We start from the raw sequence: 18359 nt of genomic DNA, 5'->3' as shown, positions 1-18359 counted from the left end.
ATTTATTTATTTATTTATTTAAAAGTATCCCCATTAGCCGCCGCCGAAACGACCGCTAGTCTTCCTGGGGTCCAAACACAATACACATTACGTTACAAACAATTGTAAACTTAGACAGTAAAGTGCAGTAGTAAAATACCATATTCAAATGATAAGAAATAGTAAATGCATTGCAATACAGTAAAGTGCAGTAGTAAAATACCATATTCAAATGATAAGAAATAGTAAATGCATTGCAATACAGGAAAATCACAGAAAAACATAGTAAAAACCGATACAAAATAGGATAGAAAAACAACAATAGTTTGGTCAGCTAGTTATGTAGCTGGCCTATTGCGCAGACATCAACTGATCTAAAAAGACACTGTAGCTACTAATCAAAACATAAAATTCAAAGTTGTGTCAAAGTGTAATCCCGAGCATCAATGTGTGTTTGCTTATTTCCAACATGGTCCCTGGTCTTATAAAAACAGGACAAACAATAACATATAACATCATAAACAAAACAGAAGTCAAAAATAAAAAGAACAGGAGATATGATTGAACCAACATAAGTTCCAAAACCATTTCAGCATATTCCTCTAGTTTACTCAACAAGATTTTTTTTAAAGGTTTTTGAAACCATTCAGAGAGTCCCCCCCCCCTTCCCCCGTCTAGAGGAATGTACTTCACCAACTTTGCTTTTCAGGTTGGGTAGCCTCAAACCCGCAAACTGCTCAGTCTTGTCACAATGCCTCCGTGTGTGTGTGTGTGTGTGTGTGTGTGTGTGTGTGTGTGTGTGTGTGTGTGTGTGTGTGTGTGTGTGTGTGTGCGCGTGCGTGCGTGCGTGCGTGCGTGCGTGCGTGCGTGCGACCAATGAATCAACTGTCGAAATAAACGGCATAATTTATTTCAGTGCTAAACACCACTTCAACTCTGAGGCCTTCCTGGAGGGGCGGCACCTGATCACAGACGGTGTGGTCAGCATCAAGGCTAACGTTCGCAATGAGAACTTCCAGGCCGCTAGGGAAACACTGGGCAGAGTCCTGCATACCCTACAGGTGAGACGGGCAGATGTGGGTGAAGAAATAGAATAAGAAACAAAGATAGAAAGGGTGTAAAAAGAAATAATAATGGGGGGATTGGTTGTGACAGGGACGTGGCTGAGAGGAATGGGAAGGACAAGGCAGAAAATGTTCTAGATTCACTTTTCCGGGTGTATAAATTATAACCTGACACTGCCAAATGGGTTGTTTTCACAGAACTATCTGTGGACGCGCTCGGCAAACCTTTGAAAGGAGTAGGCACTTGTCAAAAAGCTACTTGGCAGGTGATTGGATGAGCCATCTGTCCATCTTGTCTATCATAGGCTCGCTTCTCACTGTCGTCACATCTAAACCCGCTGTAGCTGTCTCTGTTCGGATTCAAACCTCAAGTGTGGAAAGATGGATTTGTGATGTGATTGTGATCTCGCGCGAATGCAGCTGCCTTAAAGGTTACATTACCAAGTGAGAAATGAAAAACTCTTTGTATGTGTGTGTATCAGGACTTCTACAGCCACAGTAACTGGGTGGAGCTGGGAAACACAGAGCCATACATCAACCTCATACGCCCAGACCTTCCTCTGGAAAACTTAGCAGGTGTGTGTGTGTGTGTGTGTGTGTGTGTGTGTGTGTGTGTGTGTGTGTGTGCGTGCGCGCGCGCGTGTGTGTGTGAGTGAGTGAGTGAGAGAGAGAGAGTGGTCTATGTTTCGGCTGTTTCTATCTCACTGTATGTTTGCCTTGTTGCCCTATTCACCTTATTCACCACGCCCACTTTTTCTCTATTCGTATTCGCAACGTATTTGTTCTTCCGGTTCAGCGCTAGTTGGTGGCCATTTTCAAAATAAAACGTCAGTATGAATGAAGTTTGGCAACATTCAGAATTAAGCTACACTGCGGCCAACTTCAGTTACATGTTCATAACGTTACTGCTGCGAGGAGCCGATGGCTGTACCCGGTCGGCATTTAACGTTAGTTACAAAAGAACGTCGACAGTGTTTTCTCACTGCCAGTAGCAGTAGGGTTTGACAGATACTGTAGCTAGTCCGACCGGTGTCAGCACATCAGCGCTCCCGGTCCTCGCTGCTCGTTAAGGATTTCCAATAGGCGTTATTCTGATAAACTGGTCACATATATGTTACGTTCTCACCCGACAAATATTAAAACTTTAAAACAGTTTGGGTTTTTTTTTAGCTTGAAAACAGCTTTTTGGCAAGTCTAAATGACTGCGGTAGGCGTACTCTACTTCCGTGTTTAAAACCGGAAAGACGATTACGAAATGACGTCATGCAGAAGCGTCCTTGTATGGGCAAAGAATAAGGTGAATAATATAAGAATAAGCTTGAAGAGAAGCTTTTACTTGGTGTAAAAGAGAGATGTTTGTTTGACAGGCTATCTAAAGAGCATATCAATGGGTGTGGGGGTTTGTGTCAAATTGTTGCAACAAAGTAGATAATGTCCATTATTATGGGTGGGGTAAAACTCCACCTATGGAGCATATCTGAGGATCAAAGAGCAGAGTGTGTGCACATGTGTGTTTTTCTCTTTATAGGTATCTCGCACGCTACGCACACTAGATTCCTAGGCTCGCTGCGCGGCCTCCGCCCTGCAGTTTGCCGAGCTGGCCCTGCAGCTTGCATACACAGCTCGGCCGCGGCCTCGCCCACCCTGCAGCTCGGCTGCGGCCTCGCCCACCCGGCAGCTCGACCGCTGTGCGGGCACACTTGCTCCCTCGCCCACCCTGCAGCTTGACTGCAGTGCGGGCTCTCCTGCATCAATGATGATGTAACAACTTTGCATCACTGATGACTAGGGGTGTCACAATATATCGTCCCACGAAATTTCGCGATAGTAAAACGTCACGATATGTATCGTTGAGATGAAATCTCATATCGCGATTCCCCCCCCCCCCCCCCCAGTAGTTCAGTTGAACAAGTCTCTGAAGAGACACATGAGAAGTTATACAGGAGAGAAACCATTCAATTGAGTTTCTGGAAAAACTGTTTACTTGACAGGAAAAACTGAAGATGCATAAAAAATAGATTAAGAAAAGTCTTGTTGTTTGAGTTTGAAGAAAAACTGAAGATGCATAATGAGAATTTATACTGCTGAGAAACCTTTTAGTTCAAAGTAAATCTAAGTGACAGTGTAACTCATTCTATTTCAAGATAAGCCTTATCTCCAATCTCATGTTTTTTCTAGTTGTTATTGTAATAACAATTTCCCACAACAGCATGTTTTGTATTTGTGCATTTCAAATAAAATACTACTTTTCCAGTCATATATTGTCATTATTCAAGTTTAAAAAAATATTGTTAAAATCGTATCGTATCGTATCGTTATCGTGAACCCAGTATCGTGATACGTATCGTATCGTGAACTGAGTGTCGTGACACCCCTACTGATGACATTACAATTGCTCTTATGACATCACTGATGATGTCACAATGCCTGACATAATCAGTGATGTCACAATGCACAATTGCTCAAGTGACTGATCACTTCCCATTGAGTGACATCACTTCCGGGACAAAAATCACAGAGCCCACTTGCTCCCTTTTAGTTATGATGATGATGATGATGATAGGAGACCTGTGTGGCTTTCTGAAGGCTATAAAATGGTTCTGCTGAGCAGAAAACATGATGATCTGAAACTGGTTTGTCTCAGTATCAATATCTTTGTTGTAGATATTGATACTGCCACCTGCAGTGACTGTGCCAGTGGGACATGCCCCAACCCGATCCTTCCCAACATTCTGAAGGAGAAGAAACTCACTTCAGGCTACATGGGAATCTTCTCCAATGCCAAACCTAAAGGTATCAATACTGTACATAACAATATAAACTCATTTCAGGCTACATGGGAAGCTTCTCCAATGCCAAACTCTCCCCAGATCGGCAAAGGGGGTGGAGCAACGGCCGGGACAGCAGGGGGATTGGCCAAATACAATTGGGGAGAAAATGTGGTGGAATTAAGGGGAAAAAACGAATATAAAAACGTGTTTTACTTTCCCTGGAGTACAAGACAAACACATGATATAATTGTGCCAAACAAATCAGTCTATCCCAGAAAAGTACATTGAGCCCTGTCTCTCTAACCTCCCTGCACTGTGCCAGGTAAATGTAGCCATGGAGGAGCATCTGACCTGACCAGCATGGTAGTCCCTCGCGGTGGCATCAACAAAGATGAGCGTCACCCAAACCAGGCCTTCCACATAGCTGCCGTCAATGCAGCCACCGACGCCAGCCTGCAGCTGCTGGAGGACATCCGGGGTGCCACCGGGGACAATGACTTCCTGAGGTACAATTTTCAGGCGCAAAAATATCCATTGTGTGTGTGTGTGTGTGTGTGTGTGTGTGTGTGTGTGTGTGTGTGTGTGTGTGTGTGTGTGTGTGTGTGTGTGTGTGTGTGCCAGAGAAGGTGATCTGAAATTACTATTATGATGAAACACAAATGACCTGATTGAAAAGGCACATTGTGTCCAACCAAAGACGATGGGATTGAAGCAAGACGGCCCAACTTCCTGTCATTTTGTCACGTGGGTTTTGCCCATGGTTTTCCACGGACACGCCCACTTAGGAGACTTTCGGCAGGTCTGAGTCAATGGTTGACCACGCCCGTATAGGAGACTTGCTGCTACCATTTGTTAGAATTGCCTGTGGTGACCCATCTATAGTAATATGATATCCATGGCCCAACATGCCCTCTGTTTTATCTATCTATCTATCTCAACTCTTTTACAGAATGATGGGGATCGCCCGTTCATCCGTCCTGTGTTTTGTTATTGACACGACAGGCAGTATGTCAGACGACATCGAGGCAGCCAGGAGCATGGTTTACCAAATCATTGACAGCAAAAAAGGAACACAGGATGAGCCCTCCGAGTACATTCTGGTACCCTTCAATGACCCTGGTATGATATATCACTCTTGTACCCTATCGATGATGTTTAGTACACTACAGATGCCACGTAGGCACGTACTATTGCACTCTCGTCACACTCCAACTACCTTCAGTGATGTATGAGAGCCGCAATTCAATTCAAATTCTTTATAGGCAGTCTGATATAGATGGCATAGACTTTCTTTTCACAGAACATTATGATTCACTGTATTCTTCTGGCCTAAAAACTGTAATCTCACTTAAAGTAAATTTAGTGCATAGATCTGCGTTAAAGCCACAGCTCTGGTTTAAAATGATCAAAGAAAAAAAAAACTATGATGTGATGTTGTTCTGAAATCTCTTGAACTCTTCTCTCAGCGAATCACCTCTTTTCCTGCTTATGGTAGGCTTTGGCCCCATGATAAGGACAACAGACCCTAATGAAATGAAAAATGAGATCTCTAAGCTCAGAGCAAAGGGAGGTGGCGACCATCCTGAGATGTGCCTATCAGGACTCCAGGTATAGTGACTTTGTGATCATAATATATTACAGTCACAGTTGGGATAATGATTGGTTGGGTTAAAAATCCAAACCATTTAATTGTATAGATTGCTTAAAGACAGGTATAGGCTAATTCATTGTCTGCCTGTCTCGTTCTCAGTTGGCTCTGACTGGTGCCCCTGCCTCCTCGCACATCTACGTATTCACTGATGCCACAGCCAAAGACATCGCACTCAAGGACACCATTGTTGCTCTCATTACGAGCACCAAGTCAACGGTAAATACTGTCACCCAATACTGCACACATATGTGACCTGCTCTGACAAATTCAGTCACATTGACATTGGGTTTTACACACTGTTGGAAGGAGGGGAATGTAAGCTTTCTGGTGATGTCAAAATTATCTTTGTATTCCAAAGATTGAGTGAGATGCACTCCTTTATGTCTTGACTGTTTTCAAACTAGGTTTTTGAGGAAAAACGGCCTCAAAGTTTGACAAAGTAAGCTACTTCTGCTTGTCACCGTAAATTTACGAGCTTCAAAACTATATAGCCTAGCATTCCAATTTCACAATAATCTTTACACAGAACGAAAGCCAATGCTTTATCTTACTAAAATCTGATGAAACCCCAAAACATCCAAAATCAATATTTTCTCATAAAATCACATTTCTACACAAACGGGCCTGTGCTACATGTGACTCTGATTTTGTCAGAGCAGGTCTCATATTCACTGAGAGGCTGTGTTCAAATCACATCTCTGTCTTTCATTCCCTTACATGCTGTACCCCGTATCCAACTCCCTCTGCCTATCAGAAGACAGCCGATAGGATAGCTGTGCCTTAGTTACGTCACACGTAATGTGCAATTTGATTTAATTTAATTCCAGTGTGCAATAACTGCAATTTGACACGTACTGTACATAGATTGTAACTGTAACTACTTACTGAATGCTATTCTACAATTCTTACTTTTACTATCCCATTGACCCTATTTTATTTTATTCTATTTTACTTTAGTTTATTTTTATTGCATTTTATTGCATTTTACTGTATTGACTGTTTTTACGTTTAGGTAGATACTGTGTGATACTGTGTTATGCTATGTTGTGTTATGTGGATATTCATGCCTGAGTGCGAGCAACTGTAACTTGTCCCAATTTCCCCCCGGGGATCATTAAAGTCTTTCTGATTCTGATTCTGATTCTGATTTACATTCTACCTCCTTTCCACCTTGTTGCCTACTTCCTCTCCCCATGCCTTCCTTTGTCTACAGGTGTCATTCTTCATTACGAACCCCATTAAGAGGCGCCGTCGTTCCCTCGCGGCTTCCTTCAACGACTACAGCGACCTAGCTCTGGCCTCTGGTGGCCAGGCCATCAGAGTGTCCAAAAACCAGCTGCCTCAGGCCACGGAGGTCATCCTCGACACCTCCACCTCAGCCCTGGTAAGACCACGCAGTTGTTTGGTCAGAAGTCCTATATCCATTGATCATTCTGTTTCTTAGAGTGCTGACTAAAAGTGGTTCCACCAGAAGACAGACCTATCTCACTTTACAGTTTGAAGAATTCCGTGGTAAATAACTCCCCTCCATCAGGTAACGGTTCTTCAGCGAGCAAGGGAGCCTAGGGAGCAGGAGACCTTCCCCTTTATGTTGGATGGATCCCTGAATAACATCACTCTCTACATCACAGGAACCTCCATTACCTTCACACTGACCGACCCAGCAGGTAACACGCCATACACAGAACACGGTTTACATCTATTTGAGTCTTGCATTTGAGACACGAAGGGCATCCAACTTTATCACGAAGAAGAACCACATTAGAGGAAAATGCAGACACTTGGGCAGATAAGCTACCAAATGAGTTTATCACACCACAACAAACTAGCACGTTTTGCCTTTGTATGTCGATGTAGTTTGCCACAGTGCAGTTTAACACTTAAAAGGTCATTGTGTTGTTTTGTGGATGAGATGCAGCATAGCATCATCACAAAGTATTAAATAGTGAGCACACAAAGTGGACACTTCTATTAAACTTCTAGCTATACAATATTGAGGTGATCATATAGTTTATTTAATTAAGTCATATTCCTTTAAGGCCAGTGTTTGTGCATAGTATGTGTAAACATTAAAGAGACTGATGACATATGACTGATAACATCCCTATATGTTGTATGCTATAATTTCCCAGGAGTGAGCCAGAGTCACAGTGAGGCCAGTGGTACGCTGGGTACCATTCAGTCGGTGGGCAACTTGATCAGAGTTCATCTCAATGCTGGCCAGCAGGCAGGGACCTGGCAGATCACCATCGACTCCAAGCAGCCCTACACACTCAAAGTCACAGGTCAGATATTGTATATTACGTTATGTCATTTAGACACTTTTGTCTTTTTTTAAATAAGGAAGTCCCTTATGAACACTTATGAATTTGCTCGTAAACTACGTCTGGTATACAGTACACAGAGATTTATGTAATTTGTTGAGCCCATTTCATTTTCACACTGGCCCTGTATTAATAAGTAAATAATGAGTAATGAATAAATAAAACAGATTAAACAAATCTACATTTCTGCTTTTTAGTTTTGACACAAGTGAAATGGTATGGTCTCTCCTGAATCTAAATATATCTGAATCGCTTAATTTGACCAAATAAAATTATTTTTGTAAGCATTTTAGGAAATGTACAGGGGAAAATTTATGGTGGATGAAATCCTTTGGCTGCTATGGTTGAACGCGGAAGAGGAGGTGACTTTGGCACTATGGAAACGTATTAATAGTTTTTCATCATTTAGCCAGAATGAATTAATTAAAAGGGAAATCATTTCACAATACAACACATTTAAAGCTGGACAATAGAACATAAAATAAATATTGTTCTCAGCTCATATTGATACCCCCCCCCGCCCCCAACAGCTTTTTGAGCTATGCAAATTGTACCCTTGTGAGAGGCAGGTGGACCAGGGGCGGTTTTAGGATGACACCTTTGGGTGGGCTCAGCCCCCAAAGAATGTATATGGTGGACCGCAGACCCCCTAGGGGGGTCCAGGGACATGCCCCCCCGGGAGAAGATTTTGTACATTTCAAAGTAAAAATTGATCAATCTGGTGCACTTTGAGATCAAAATGAAGAGACTAGGGGCTCTATTCTCCCACAGGCCATCGGCGCTATTACGGGCCTTAACCGCAAAAAAACGTGCCTTGCGCCTGTTTCGGCAAGATAGCAATAGGCTTTAGGCTGCCAAATGCGCTTTAGGCCGAATGGGCGTGGCGCAGTCCCAAAGTGGGCGTGTCGGCGCTAAATACCAGCCTAGTTATATCTTGGGAGCTGGCCTACATTTAGCGCTTTGCGCTTTTGAAAAGCAGGCCTATTCTTTGCCTTCACTGCTTCTTCTCTGTCACCCTTCTCTCTCTCTCTCTCTGAGTTCCCAGCATGCATTGTGTTTCTTCATTTCGCTACTAAATAGCCACCAAATGAGCCAAAATAGATATAAAAGGTAGTTCTAAATTAATGTGTAATGGTAACACAGCCTGCCATTGTCAACATTTCAATATTGGACCAAATAAAACCTCGAAATGAAAACACCACCCTATGTGAAACATATATGTCCTCCTGGGCATATATATACCCCTTGTCGAGTTAACGTGATTTAGAGAAGTAACAGCGGAACGCGCTTCGGAACGCGCTTCTAATGGCATCTGCTATACTGTGATGTTCCTCCAATAACTTGGCCCTATTTCACATTTAGTTTTACAATAAAAACACATTTATGCAATGACTTGACATAATGTAGGGTATATTTATGTGCATCATCCTTCCTGCAGCAGGCGAGAGAAAATGATATCTTTCTGGACAAACTTTCACCAATCTAATAGGCTATATTTTTCTAGCTGATGCATAGAACATTATTTTCACTTTGATCTTGCTATAGTGTAGCGTATTTACATGCTTGCAGTATTGAAACTGCAGTTAGATTGGTTTGAGAAGCATAATAATATGGAATAATAGCCTATAATGCAGACAGACAGGCTGGATGAAGGGAGGGGGGGGGGGGGCAGAGCGTTTGGCTTTCATCTGGTTTTGCGGGATCACTGGAATTGGAGCTAAAAAGGCAAGCGTGCGATTCGTTTATTGCACTTATCCAATGAGCATGACGGTGCATAATTTTACGCCTAAAAGGCGTGGTTGTAATGCTTTGGGCTGCATCTAGCGCCAGCACGACGATATCAAGTGCGCCTTTCCACGCCCACTGCTTTGATCTGCGCCTGCCGCTCGGCCTAGAAACTGCGCCGATGCAACGATAGGGGCCGTAATCTATGAAGAAAGCTTAATCAATTTATCAGATTCACTCTTCTTTTTCTTCTTCTGTGTGTGTGTACTTCTTAGCAGATACAGCTTCTTCTCACAGTTCCTCTGTTCTCCACCTCCACACAAAATCAATAAAACAATAATCTAACAGTGACTTGAGGTTAATGAGATACCAAAGAAGTTAAAGGAATTAACTTTATAAACTGTATGGCAACCATGAATAAAGCTAACCTTCACACATAGCAAGCAACACTGCAACAGGCATATCAGTGGCTATTCTAAACATAGGCTACGATTTAACACATTACCAAAATGGCTGGCCACTTAGCATTATGCTAGTGTGCATTTGCATATCAACAGACTCATTAACAAACAGCTTAGCACTAGTAGCCTAGTTTACACCTCAGCTCAGTAGCCCCACAATGATTTTTTTTTTTACCCTCTATCTTCCAGGGTGGGCTGAGACTATCTCAGGGTGGGCTTCAGCCCACCCAAAAAGGGTCTAAAACCGCCCCTGAGGTGGACTATGCTGCTTCTACTGTCATAATAGTTTGATTAGCACAACTATTCCACAGCTGTTAGTAAAAATCTGTTTTAAACCAGAGTGAAGACACAGTATCAGGCTTAATTTTTAATTGTTCACCGAGTGCTTATTTAACTATGTTTCTGTATTATACTGTATGTGTACATGTCTATTTTTCCAGGCCAGAGTACAATCAACTTTATCTATGACTTTGTGGAGGCCTTCCAGGGACCTCACCCAGGTTATGCAGTAATCAGTGGGCGTCCACGAGCAGGTACATACAATAAAGCAATTATACAGTACGGTAATTAACATAATTTTAGTCATATGACTTATCAGTTTCACAACACTAATTTACTTTAAATTATACTGACAAAAAAGTAAATATATATAATAATCTGTGGTGGAGAGAGTACAATATATTGTCATACTGAAATAGAAGGCGGCATACTAGTGATATTTTACTCAAGTAGAAGTAAGAATGCTTGTGTAAAAATCCAATTAATTTCAAATGAAAAAAGTAGCTCATGTAAAATGTACACTAAAAAGCCACTCAATTACAGTAATGTGAGTAAATGTACACTTCCACCCTTGCAAATTATAGTTGTGTAAATAATTGTATAAAATGTAATGATCCTAAATTAAAAACACTTTTTTTTATCATCTAAAATTATCCAATGTTTACTCATTCAGAAAAATGAATTGTCCTTTTGTCATACGGTATTGACTCATTTTTTCTGTAAACCCAGGCCAGCCTGCCATCCTGTTGCTATCAGTAATGGGTAGGAAGGGTCCATCCTCAGTAACTATTGGTGAGGTTGGCTTGGTAACTGTCTCTGGTCCTGAGGATGTCAGCAATGGCATCACAACTGACATGGGCAATGGAGACATCCTGGTTACTGTGGATAAAGTCCCCGAGGGAGAGTTTGTGGTCATGCTGAAAGGAAATGATGTAGTGTCAAACAGCCAATTCCAGAGACAGTCCACCACCCAGATGTCGGTTTCCAAAGTGAACATCAGGGTCAGTCTATTCACATCCGTATCTGTATCTATTAATCAAACTTGGGATTCGGAAGCATCAGACGTGTCTCAAGATCCAACTTTAGAAGAATATGAGGTATATTAGTCTTCTTCACCTCTTCTTTTTGAACTTCCTCAGGCTGTGGTAGACAGCAGTGTGGAGCCAGGGGCAACTTTTTTACTCCCCTTCAGCGTCATGACACAGGGCTCTGGAGGCACCTACACCATCAACGCCAAAAATGACAGAAGCTTCCCCATTAACTTCCCATCCAGGTGAGTGGAGGTAGCTCCAAGCATATTCCAATTGGATGTCCTCATCAACACTTAGTCTCAGTACTGAATTAGTTTCTACAACCTTAAAATGTGTTCCTATTTTGACAGTCTCACCTTGACAACTGGGCAATATACTAATGCTACTTTGACCATCACACCACCGGTCAACACACCATCAGGCACTGATGCCACTCTGACTATTGAAGCCAAGTCATCCAGCGGTGCGGACTCCAATTACGTTGTGCTAAGACTCTCTGTCATTACCAAGGTAACCTGCCATTCTTGGTGCAGAACCTTTGCACAATAATTGTTTTGTGTGCAAACTACCTATATTTTGCACCAACTTGGCACATTTGGATAGGTTGAAGTTCTGATCTAAATAGTCATTTCATGCATTATTAACTGATCCACAACTTTCACCTGCCCTTTTGTTCTATCCTGTCTCCAGGTTACAGATTTTGTTCAGCCATTGTGCAAAGTGGTCAGTGTACTAGCTGAGAATTGCCCTGAAGATGTGTCTCAGTGTGATCCTTTCCAGTGGGAGCTCTCGGCCAACCTCACCGACGGTAACGGCACTGGCATAGAGAGCATTATTCTGCGTCGGGGTGGTGGAAGCCTCTCACACACCTCCCTGAGTGCCCCCATCATTCAGGCAGCGTACAACGCCTCCTGCTGCTCACAGATAGTGGAGTTTGTCGCTGTCGATAAAGTTGGCAATGTGGGCAAGTGCTACCATTCAATTGTGTATTCTGGTGGCCCTCCTGCCTTGACCCTCTCCCTACCACTGTGGTTGTGTCTGTTTGTGTCTGCCTTTATGGCCAAGAGTTGAGGGGCATACAGGTCAAGTTGCTTAATACTCTATAAATGTCTTTACTCTTATTCAGATATCGTAATCAACATGGGCATCGTTTCCACTTTTTTTTTTTTATGTGAATCATATTTCACATTTTTCGGATATCACTGAGAACAATACACTTTCTCTATAAAGTGCTTACAAGAACCATGGCAACAAATTCACAGACCCTTTCCTCTATGGACAATTTCTCTCAGGCCTAGACTGAGTGAACATTTGCCAAGGATCACTCTCACACAACTACATGTATGTAAGGACCACTTGCTTAAGTGGGCAAATAATGTGTGTGTGTGTGTGTGTGTGTGTGTGTGTATATATATATATATATATATATATATATATATATATATATATATATATATATATATATATATTGTAGCGTTCCTGATACTTCACGAGGCAGAGGCTTCTTGCTGGTACAGGTTCTTTATTCACAGTTATTCATATTCACAACTCTCCGCTGTTGTCATGCTCATAGATAGCAGCTTCCCCTTAGGCAGTGCGCGGAGACTGATGCGCATGCTCAGTCTCCGTCAGGAAGTGGTCCCACAGCATAGTGCTCCCCAACATAACACTCCCCCACACAGTTCCTATCTGTAGTGGAGACACTACCATTGCTCACCACTATGTGTGTACTGCTGATTCGCTACATACTCCCCGCCCAACAATAAGGTCAACGCCCACGTTGACACCACATCACACCTCCCCTGTACCAACACTCCCAGCATCTTTTTTTTCTTTTTAACAGTTCTTTGTTTTTTAACCACATTTTTATGTTTCCATCTCAGGCTTTTCCCACGTCTCCTCCCCACAATATCTCATGCCATACACATCATTCACTTTCCATTAACACTTCCAACCACCATCTCCTCCTTTTTTTTTTTAGTACAACTCGAAGTTGCTCAAATGTCCTGGAGCCCTTGGCTCTCTTCGTGGCCGTGTTAGTCTCTGTGAATCTGCCGGTGGGCCTGACCCCACCTGCAGTGTCTCTGGTGCTTCAAGTCTCTGAGTGGGGCCCGCCCGGTCATGGCCGGACGCCCCTCTCTGTGGAAACAGATTCCTTCTTTCACTCTGTCTAAGTGAAACCGCTGGGCGGCCGAGATCTGGGGGAAGGGTGCACCCCCCCCCGGTATGGGGCCAACCTGTCTCTGTGGAGTACCTTCTTGCCACCAAGTGGCATCTGCACTCGGTACACCACCTCCCCCATTCTCTCCATCACCCTGCATGGGCCTGTCCAGTGACAGTCCAGTTTAGGGCTACGCCCTTTTTTTCTCCGGGGTGTGTACACCCACACCAACTCCCCCCCCTGGAAATGGTTTCCCTTTGCCCTCACATCATAGTTCCTTTTTTGTTTCATGCCCGCTTTCTCTAGCTGGTCCCGAGCGAAGTTGTGAGCGGACTCTAATCGATCTTGTAGCCTCCTGGCGTACTCTCTCCCCGGGGGAGCGTCCAGTGCATCCGGTGGCTTGCCGAACGCCATTTCTGCTGGTGTCCGCAGTTCTCGACCTAACATGAGCAGGGCGGGTGTGCAGGAGGTGGACTCGTGTGTTGCGGATCTGTAGGCCATGAGGATGAGAGGCAGGTGCGTGTCCCAGTCTCTCTGGTGCTCCTCCGTGAGGATGGCCAACTGCTTTTTCAGTGTCCTATTGAATCTTTCTACTAGGCCATCGCTCTGGGGGTGCAATGCTGTGGTCCGTGTCTTTCTAATGTTCAGTTTCTCGCACATGGTGGCGAACACTCGTGACTCGAAGTTTCTTCCTTGGTCACTGTGTAGGGTCTCTGGTGCTCCGAACCTACTGAACATGCCTGTGACTAGTGCGTCGACCACCGTCCCCGCCTCCTGGTCGGGCAGCGCGTATGCCTCTGGCCATTTTGTAAAGTAGTCCATAGCTACTAGGACGTATCGATTTCCACTCTCTGAGCGTGGAAACGGCCCCATCACGTCTACCCCTACCCTCTCCATGGGGGCTCCTGCTGCTAGCTGTTGGAGCGGGGCGCGAGACTGGTCTAATGGCCCTTTGTACGCCGCGCAGAGGTCGCAGCGCCGACAGAAGTCCTGTACGTCTCTCCTCATCCTCCCCCAATAAAAGCCTTGTCTGATGCGACGGAGGGTTTTGCTCACCCCAAAGTGGCCCGCCCCTACTGTCCCATGGCAGCTCCTGCACACCTCATCTCTCAGTGTCGTTGGCACTACTTTTCGCCACTTGTTTTCTCCCGTTGCTGGCTCTTTCCAGCACTTCATCAGCACTCCACTGTTCAATCTCAGGGTGTCAAACCCTGCCCACAGCCTTTTGGTTGTGTCGGTGGCCCCCGCCACCTCCTCCCATTGCGGCTTCTGGCCCGCTTCTACCCACTGCAGCACTGGTGACAGCTCCCTGTCGTTTTCCTGGTGGCCCTTCCAATCTGCTGCTTCTGCCATCCGCAGTGTCTTGCACACTGGCCCATCTCCCGTGTGGTTAGGGCAGACTCTAGCGTCTTCTTGGAGCTCTCTCTCTCTCCCCTCTCTCTTCTCACAGTACACACACCCCCTTTCCGCGCAGGGTCGTCGTGACAGGGCATCTGCATTTACGTGGTGTCTCCCTGCTCTGTGCTCTATGGTGAAGTTATAGTCCGCCATTCTCTCTAACCAGCGGCACACCTGTCCCTCCGGCTCCCGGAAGGACCATAACCACTGCAGCGCTGAGTGGTCGGTCCGTATGGTGAACTGAGGCTGTCCCAGGAGGTAGTATCTAAAGTGTCTCAGTGCTTCTACGACTGCTAGGAGCTCCCGGCGTGTGACGCAGTAGTTTCTTTCTGTCTTATCAAACGTCTTACTGAAATACCCCACCACCTGCTCCCCCTCCGGCCCTGCCTGGGACAGCACGGCCCCCATACCTCCATTGCTGGCATCAGTGTCTAGTAGGAACGGCAGTGCGGGGTCTGGTGCTCTAAGCACGGGGGTCTCGGTCAGCGCTTTCTTGAGGGTTTCGAACGCTAGGTGGCATTTTGCTGTCCAATCGAAGTCTGTGTTCTTTTCTTTAAGCCGGAACAGTGGTTCTGCGATGTCAGAAAATCCTTTTACAAACTTCCTGTAGTAGGATGCTAACCCTACGAAGCTCTCGAGTTCACTTTTGTCTCTGGGGGTGGGCCATTCTGAGACTGCCCGTGTTTTTTCCTCTAGAGTGCGGATGCCCCCCTCGCCGATGCCATGTCCCAAGAACTCTACCCTCTTCTTCAGGAAGTGGCACTTATCTGGGTGTAGCTTTAGACCCGCCGCTGCTATTTTCTGTAGGACCTTTCGTAATGCTCCCACCGCTGCCTGAAACGAGCCCCCGTGTGTCAAGATGTCATCTAAGTATACGACGCATTCTGTTTGGGGAATGTCCCCCAGCAGTTTCTCCATTAACCGCTCGAACGTTGCGGGTGCGTTACACAGCCCGAAACTGAGTACTCGAAACTGCCACAGTCCTCTCTCGGTGCGGAAGGCGGTCTTTGGCTTGGCATCGTCGCAGAGGGGCACCTGCCAGTACCCACTGCGGAGGTCTAGGGAGGAGAACCAGGCTGACTCCCCCACTATGTCTAGTAGCTCCTCGATGACGGGCATCGGGTACGCGTCTTTTTTTGTCACTTTGTTCAACCCTCTATAGTCTACGCAAAATCGCATCTTTGCGCTATTTTTCTTTTTTACCAGCACTACTCCCGATGCCCATGGGCTCTCTGACGGCTCGATGATCCCTGCCCTCAGCATGTTTTCTACAGCTTCGTTCGCTATATCTCTTCTTGCTGCTGGAATTCGACGGGGATATGATCTGATGGGCCGCGCCCCTTCAGTGTCTATTTGGTGTTCTACCAGGTGAGTGCAGCCTAGTTCATCGTCCGTCATCGCGAAAATGTCTTTGTACTCTTCTAGTACTCTCCACAGTTCGTCGCTCTGTTGTGGTTCTAACCCCTTGCTCTGACGTTGGTGTAGTGTCCTGAGCATTTCTAACCTCTCTCTCTCTCCCTCTGCCTGTTGCATTGGCTGAGGGCAAGTGTTTGGAGGTGGGCTAGGGGCGTGGTTTTGGGGGGGGGCTGGGCCTGCTAGGTGGGGTTCATGCTCTACGGTGACGCGGTACACGGTGATGTTGTTAACGTTAGGCCGTTCCCTTGGAACGGTGGGCGGGTGGCTCATTTGGACTACCGTTCCTTCTGCAAATGTCAATGTGCTTTTTCCTAGGTCTACTGTGCATTTGTTCATCGTTAAGTAGTCTTCCCCCAGGATGCAAGGCCCCGCCATTTCTACCACCCACACCGGAAAGTCCACTGTCTGTCCCCCCACTGTTATCATTACGTGTCCCCTCCCCCTCATTGGCATTAACTCACCGGACACTGTTCTTAGCAGCTGTGCTGCTGGCTGCTCCAGGCGCATCCCCTCGGGCATCATGTTGACGTTCACCAGCGTCGCCGTACACCCCGTGTCCACCAGGGCGGCGCAGTATCTCCCCTGTAGGTAGGCTGGAACATGGCAGCCGTTCATCGCGCGCGGCCCGCTCTGCATGTTGACAGCTCCGGCGATGTCGTCTACTTCGGGGCCCGGCGGAGCCCCACCTCTCTGTTGCTGTCGTTGGGCTCCCTCCTGCGACGCTGTGGCTACGGGGACTGTGGCATCGTAGACCCGTCTCGCCCCATCTGGACGGGCCCCGTACCGTTTCCCTGGTTCCACGTTCTCCGGCGGCAGTCTGCTTCCCGATGACCGGGACGCCCACATCCCCAGCAGATCATGCTCCCTCTAGCCCAGCTGTTGTTCCGCTGGTTGGGCTGTCGAGCGGGGTTGGGCTGCAGGGTCGCTCTGCGGAGCAGTTGTTCTTTGAGCTGTTGTACTGACTCGGACAGTTCTTTCACCATGTTGCCTTGTTCTGCCAAAGCCGTCTTCCACGCTGGCTCTTCTTGTATCGGGCTTTCCGCTGCCATTCTCACTACGGGGACAGCTCTCCCCTCTTCGCTGTTCATGGCCCAGCCCTCTACTGTCTCTCTTTCAAACGCCAGCTCTAGCGCTATTTCTAGTGTCTTTGGCCGTTGCAGCATTACTTGCTCTCGTAGCCCTCGCGGCGCGATAGCCTGGACGAAGTAGTTTCGGGCTAGCTCGTCCAGCGCTTCTGGCGGCAGCCGGCTGTATACACGCCGGCTGAGGATCTCAATGTCTGTGGCTAGCGCCCGCAGCGACTCCCCTGGTCGTCTACGCCTGTTACACAGTTCTGCGACCATAATGCCTTCTTCTTTGCATCGTCCGAAACGCCTCCTCAGGGCCGCCATCACCACGTCTAAGTCTTTGGTATCTGCCATTGCTGCTACACATGTTATAGCTTCACCCTCGAGTGACATTACCAGATGACTGGCTCTCTCTCCCCTCGACCAGCCATTCATTCCCGCTGCTACGTTGAACATTGTGCAATATGGCTCCCATTCGCCTTTACCGTTGAATTTTGGCGGGGTGATTTCCTTTCTTCCTCGCCGCCCGCCGTCCTTCGTCTCCTCGACCCGTGTCCCGTCTTTGTCTCCGGTTCTCCGGCTAGCTTCACCGGGCTGTGGCACAGCCTCCATGGCTACAGCGGTGTTGTCAACCCGCTCGATCTTCACTCTCACCGGCCTCGGCTCTTCCGCTCTCTCCGCCGCCTCGTTAGCCTGCCTGCTAGCCTCTTTGAGCCGCGGGGTAGCTTCCGTGGCTACGGGGATATCGCCGTTTAGTTCGGATTTTATCATCACAAACCCCAGGCTTGCTGTTGCTATCCCCGCCTGGATCTCTGTGGTAGCGGCCGCGTCTACCCCGTCTTCTTTCTCCTCGGATGCTTGGTAGTCCGCCCCGGCTCTTTCTCTTCCCGCCTCCCGTTTGAGTCTTTGCTTCTCTCTCTTCAGGAACTTGTTAACCATCTTGCCGATTCTGGAGGTAATTCACCGTTTTAAACTTCTGACGCCAATGTAGCGTTCCTGATACTTCACGAGGCAGAGGCTTCTTGCTGGTAC

General features: G+C 46.4%; 1 protein-coding gene across 1 annotated transcript in view; it reads left to right on the top strand.

The window, feature by feature from the left end:
• The window catches only part of LOC310771509 (von Willebrand factor A domain-containing protein 7-like), a gene marked incomplete at both ends in the record, with an annotated part of 13196 nt that extends 840 nt beyond the window's left edge, over nt 1-12356 (top strand). Inside the window, 15 exons of the mRNA XM_083664105.1 lie at nt 896-1040; nt 1526-1619; nt 3708-3836; nt 4137-4320; nt 4764-4933; nt 5310-5422; nt 5565-5681; nt 6679-6849; nt 7000-7132; nt 7598-7750; nt 10416-10508; nt 10984-11255; nt 11394-11527; nt 11636-11795; nt 11976-12356. Of these exons, the coding sequence (XP_083520231.1) occupies nt 896-1040; nt 1526-1619; nt 3708-3836; nt 4137-4320; nt 4764-4933; nt 5310-5422; nt 5565-5681; nt 6679-6849; nt 7000-7132; nt 7598-7750; nt 10416-10508; nt 10984-11255; nt 11394-11527; nt 11636-11795; nt 11976-12356 (2449 nt within the window). The remainder of the gene's footprint in view (nt 1-895; nt 1041-1525; nt 1620-3707; nt 3837-4136; nt 4321-4763; nt 4934-5309; nt 5423-5564; nt 5682-6678; nt 6850-6999; nt 7133-7597; nt 7751-10415; nt 10509-10983; nt 11256-11393; nt 11528-11635; nt 11796-11975) is intronic.
• Between the last annotated feature and the right edge of the window lie 6003 nt (nt 12357-18359).

Source organism: Poromitra crassiceps, assembly GCF_964638095.1.
Source record: "Poromitra crassiceps genome assembly, contig: HAP1_SCAFFOLD_719, whole genome shotgun sequence".
NCBI classification, from domain to species: domain Eukaryota; kingdom Metazoa; phylum Chordata; class Actinopteri; order Beryciformes; family Melamphaidae; genus Poromitra; species Poromitra crassiceps.
This window is presented reverse-complemented; position numbering and strand designations above follow the sequence as displayed.